Consider the following 5,364-nt stretch of genomic DNA (forward strand, 5'->3'; position numbering starts at 1 on the left):
AAAGAGGAAGAAATATTGAAAAATCAAAAGAGGTGGCTTCTGGATGCTAGTAGTTTTACCTGGGTAGTGGTTATGTCAGTGTGTTCTAATGTGAAAATCTAAGCTGTACAATTGTGAGTTGCACACTGTTATGTATGTTATGCTTCAGTAAAAGATTTACTTAAAATATTTAAGGACAAGTTCTTTATATTGACATCTATGTTACTAAGCCATCAGAAATGATCTGGCCATAAAGCTTTCCATTTGGGCAAAAATTGTAGGATCTTTAGACAAATCTGAGATTAAATTTTACCTCTACTATTCACTATCAACATAAAATTTGACAGGTTTTTTAACTTTTCTGATTCTAATTTCTTAACATATGAAGTGAAGATATTATCATTTACTTGCAGGCAACTATGAGAATCAAAGAGATAATAAAATTTTGTAACTATGGGAATCAATGAGATAATTAAATCTCATAGGTATTCAGAAAATGAAATTACTATTCTCTATCATCATTTTATGTCTAAGAAAACTGAGATTCAGAGAGGTTAATCAAATTTTTCAAGATTTACAAGTATTAGAAAACTTAGATAAGTCCCTAGAATTCCATCCTAGTACTCTTACATTTAAAAAGCAATTCTCATTCCTTATTTTACATCAAATCAAATGAGACTCAAGTCCAATAGTACAAAGATAATTCAATTGGTCTGGCGTGAGCACAGTATATTTTTCAAAGCTTCCCAGTTGATGTTAATGTGTGGTCAGGATTGATAATAACTGCACTATAATAAACATGTTCTATATTGCCAGCATTAATGCAATTATTATAAAATTTAGACAAATGAGCATTTTTCACTTGCAATCAAATAATAGTATTCTTATTTCTAATATTTTAACATGCATCTGTTTTTCTATTTAAATTAGAGATACTTCTCAACTTACAATGGGGTTACATCCCTATAAACCCACCATAAGTTGAAAATATCATTAGTTAAAAGTGCATTTAATACACCTAACCTACTAAATATCATAACTTAGCCTAGCCTACCTTAAACATGCTCAGTACACTTACTTAGCCTACAGTTGACCAAAATCACCTCACACAAAGCCTATTTTATCCTGTTTTATAATAAAGTATTAAATATTTCATGTAACTTATGTGTTTATGGCTTGCTGCCTTCATGCTGGACAATTACCTTGAGTTTCATATTAAGAGTAATTGCCTTCCTCTTCTTTTCACCAAAAGAAGATAGTTCATTTTTGTTGTTGAAGAATCAGTCCAGACACTAGATAGGGGTTCCGAGTAGAGTTATAAAATAGTGAATTGACCTCCTTTCTGCCATTGAATGCTGTCAAAAAAAGAAGTAATAGGAAAAACAACCAAATATAAATTACAGAAAAATAGTTAAAGGGGAAACAATTTACTTATTTAATTGATACCGAGGCAAACATAGACTCTCTGCCAAGGCGAGTCTTCTCTAAGAAGGAAAACATAATGTTTAGGTGTGTATCTTGGATTTTCCTATGAATTCTAGAATTTCTAGGTCTATAAAGTAATCTGCATTCATTACTCAACCACCTACATAGACAAGGATAGCCAAAACCTCCCAATAACCTGGGATGTTAAACTTATTACCATAGGAAAAGAGCAAGTACCAGAGCAAGAACATATGCACATGAGAACTCATCATTCACCCACAGTGACCTCAGCCACTAGCAAAAGGGGGTCCATTCAATATATCAGGAGCTAACCCATTTCTCGGGGAAAAGCTAGTGATTGGCTAGACAAAGGTGGATTTGAGAGTGGATATATCCCCCGTAGAAGTCAATGTGGTAGTGAAGGAACAGGGACTTGCAGACTGGGCTGCATATTTTCTTCTCTCTTCATTGTCACCATAACTATTTCAGTGAACGTTGGTTTGCTTTGCTATCTTTCCAACATACAGATAATCCAGAGACAATGACATGTACTTCTCTATTCCCCAGTGACAGACAATGTCTAAACAGCCATTTATGTGAATGATTTGGTTGCTTGGCTTAACATTTAAGGTCCCTGTGGACCACTTTTCACTTAAGTTAGTAGCTAAACCCCCTCTGTGATTATACAGCATTGTCCTGTATTTACAGATAGAGAGAAGGATTTCTATTTTTCTCTGTCTATGGTCCCAGGGAGATTAACATTTTACCAATGGTCCCATAGCTCACTCCCACTTTACTATAAAGTCCATGGTTCCAGAACTGTAACCTGTTCTTTTTCTGCTGGCAAAGAAGTAAATGGAAGCTCTTCTTTCACATAAAGTTGGTAAGGTGGTAGAGAAAGGTATTCATTGTGTTAGTGTTGTACTTTGCTATTTACAAATATTTATACGGGCTTACAGAAAAGTCAAATAACATTAGGGTCCACCCTGTCCTTAAAGATCTAGGTAACACACAGATATTCAACTCCTACTAGTTTATAGTTGAATATTGTAATATGAAGTAAACCCTGGGAACTGAGATTAAAAAGAAACTGTAAAATACTACCATAAAAGGAATAGTAACATGTGTACTTATTACAGGGTATTTACTCTCAGGATATAAACTTCACCAAGTACTTTTAAAAGCTTGATTGAAAAATATTAATATCATAATAACTTATATTGCTATTATTTTACTTTAAATCTTCCTAGAACTGATTTTAATGACATAAATATATTATCTTTAAAATTTTAAGTAAACAAGGCTTTAAAACATTTATAACATTTTTGTGCTTATTGGTTTAAATAACCCTCTTATTCCCTGCAATGTCTACTGAAAACCTCGACCTTATCTTCAAATCAGCATCTATCACTGTATATTACCTCCTAATAATTCACAAGGGAAAAAAGTAGGCACTAGGTAAAAAGGAAAAAAAATCTAAGATATTGTACAACATGGATGACTGTTGAAGACATTACACTAAGAGAAATAAAAGATCACAAGAGGACAAATACTATATGGTTCCACATATATGAGATATTTAAAGTTTTCAAAAGTAGAATAGTGATTGCCAAGGGCTGAGGGTAAGGAAGAATGAAGGGGGGTTATTGTATAAATTGAGTATAGAGTTTCAGTTTTACAAGATGAAAAGATTTATGGAGATGGATAGTGGCAATCGTTGCACAATGTTATAAATGTTTTTAAAACACTGAACAGCACACCTAAAAATAGTTGATGGTAAATCTTATGTTTGGCATATTTGGCCACAATAAACATATTCTATTCTATTTGTTAAAATATATATCTTTTTATTCTATTTGTAGAAAAAAAAATGTAGCACTCGTGTCAGCATCCACCAACTTACCCACTTGCCACCTACTCACTATTGTCAATCACTCTTTACATTTAATTACCTACTACCTTCTTAAGGAATTTTCTATACCAATGAATTCCCATCATTCTATATTTTAATCTCTCATTATTTACTGTATCTTTAACCTCAGTTTATAAATACATTTCTCTAAGCCTTTACAATCATGCAAAAATCTTTCATCCACAGTCTTCTTTAGCCATGACTTATTTTCCTCCTTGTCTTCACCGACAAGTTTTTAAAACTAATAGACACTATGCCTCCACTACTTATTTTTCTATTCATTCCACAAGCCACTGTGGCAGGTTCTCACCTTTCAACGCTATACTTCAACTATTTTTTTCTAGGCAACTAATGTGTTCTCAGAGGCATTTAGTTTTAATACTTGGGAGATTTGACCACTCAAGCAATTCAATAGTTGTTCATGTATAACACCCAGTTACGATGGGTGGTGATTCTTGTTTCTGATGCTTCCTGTAAAGCTGCCTCACTTCACCTTGCTTTAGTATTTATGAACCTTTCCAATAATTTCTACAGAGTTCCATCTTTATGGGTTTTCTCTTGTAAATCTAATCTCTGAAGTTGTTCACCTACACTGTTGAATTAAAATAGCATTTATACAATGATAACTTCCAAATGTATATTATCAGCAAATATGGAAACTTTTTCTGGAGATAGCCACATGAGCACTACAGATCCATAGATATCTTTAAGTGGACCTCTATTAGTCATTTTATATACAACATATTGAATATGAATGCATTGGTATTTTTTAGGTCTCTAATCATTTAATCTTGTGATTTAATGAGCTTTAAATTGTAAATATAGAAAAGAATTTTCTTTCAATATGTATAATATTATATGGAAATATTTACCTTGAATTTAAGAATATATATATAAGATAGATAGATAGATAGATAGATAGATAGATAGATAGATAGATAGATAGATACATATATAATAGATGGATTTCAGTTTTTTCAATGTTAGATATTTTTAGATAACTCTCTTAACCAAAAAATCTTATTTAGATATTTTTATGTAACCACATAATTTACTATTTCTATAGGATGTGAGCATTGTGAGGACAAATGCTACAAACCCAGGACAACATGGAGATCTTAAGTAATTTGTCATCTACATTTCCTATTTTCTCGTTGACTGGTATTCCTGGCCTAGACTCTGTCCATAGCTGGATCTCCATTCCCTTCTGCTGTCTTTATGTCATTGCCCTCTCTGGGAACAGCATGATCCTATTTGTTGTTATTACCCATCAGAGTCTCCATGAGCCCATGTACTATTTCCTCTCCATGCTGTCAGCCACGGACTTGGGCTTGACTGTTTCTACAATGACAACAACATTAGCTGTCCTCTGGTTTGATGCAAGAGAAATCAGTCTAGATACCTGCATTACCCAGATGTTTTTCCTTCATGGATTTACCTTCATAGAATCTGGGGTATTGGTGTCTATGGCCTTTGACCGCTATGTGGCTATCTGTTACCCTCTAAGGTACACTACCATTCTCACTAATTCCAGAATCATTCAGATGGGCCTCGTAATAATAATACGCACTGTAGTATTAATAGTGCCACTACTTTTGCTCCTTAAACCCCTCCATTTCTGTAGAGAAAATGTTCTTTCCCATTCCTACTGTTACCATCCAGATGTGATTAAATTAGCATGTTCAGATACTTGGCCCAACAACATCTGTGGATTAATTGATCTCAGCCTGACCACAGGAGTAGATATGCCATGCATTGTTCTGTCCTACATCTTGATAATTCGCTCTGTGCTCACCATTGCCTCCTCTGAAGAACGACACAAAGTCTTTAGCACCTGCATCTCCCACATTGGAGCAGTGGCTATTTTCTATATCCCCATGATGAGCTTGTCCTTAGTGCATCGCTATGGTCGATCAGCCCCCAAAGTGGTTCAATCGATGATGGCCAATATATACCTGCTTTTGCCCCCTGTGCTCAACCCCATCATCTATAGTGTAAAAACAAAACAGATTCGCAAGGCTATACTCAAGCTTCTCTTTTCAAAATAA

General features: G+C 34.1%; 1 protein-coding gene across 1 annotated transcript; it reads left to right on the top strand.

The window, feature by feature from the left end:
• Positions 1-4,404: 4,404 nt before the first annotated feature.
• Positions 4,405-5,364, top strand: OR51F1 (olfactory receptor family 51 subfamily F member 1). The gene has a single exon (XM_039847800.1). The coding sequence runs from the start codon at positions 4,405-4,407 to the stop codon at positions 5,362-5,364; it is 960 nt and encodes a 319-aa protein (XP_039703734.1).

The sequence above is a fragment of the Pteropus medius genome, unplaced genomic scaffold (genome assembly GCF_902729225.1).
Source record: "Pteropus medius unplaced genomic scaffold, Ma_sr-lr_union100, whole genome shotgun sequence".
NCBI classification, from domain to species: domain Eukaryota; kingdom Metazoa; phylum Chordata; class Mammalia; order Chiroptera; family Pteropodidae; genus Pteropus; species Pteropus medius.

Bases quoted from the DNA above. Each gene is read 5' to 3' on its own strand.
- OR51F1 (XM_039847800.1), top strand. From the start codon at position 4,405: ATGCTACAAACCCAGGACAACATGGAGATCTTAAGTAATTTGTCATCT.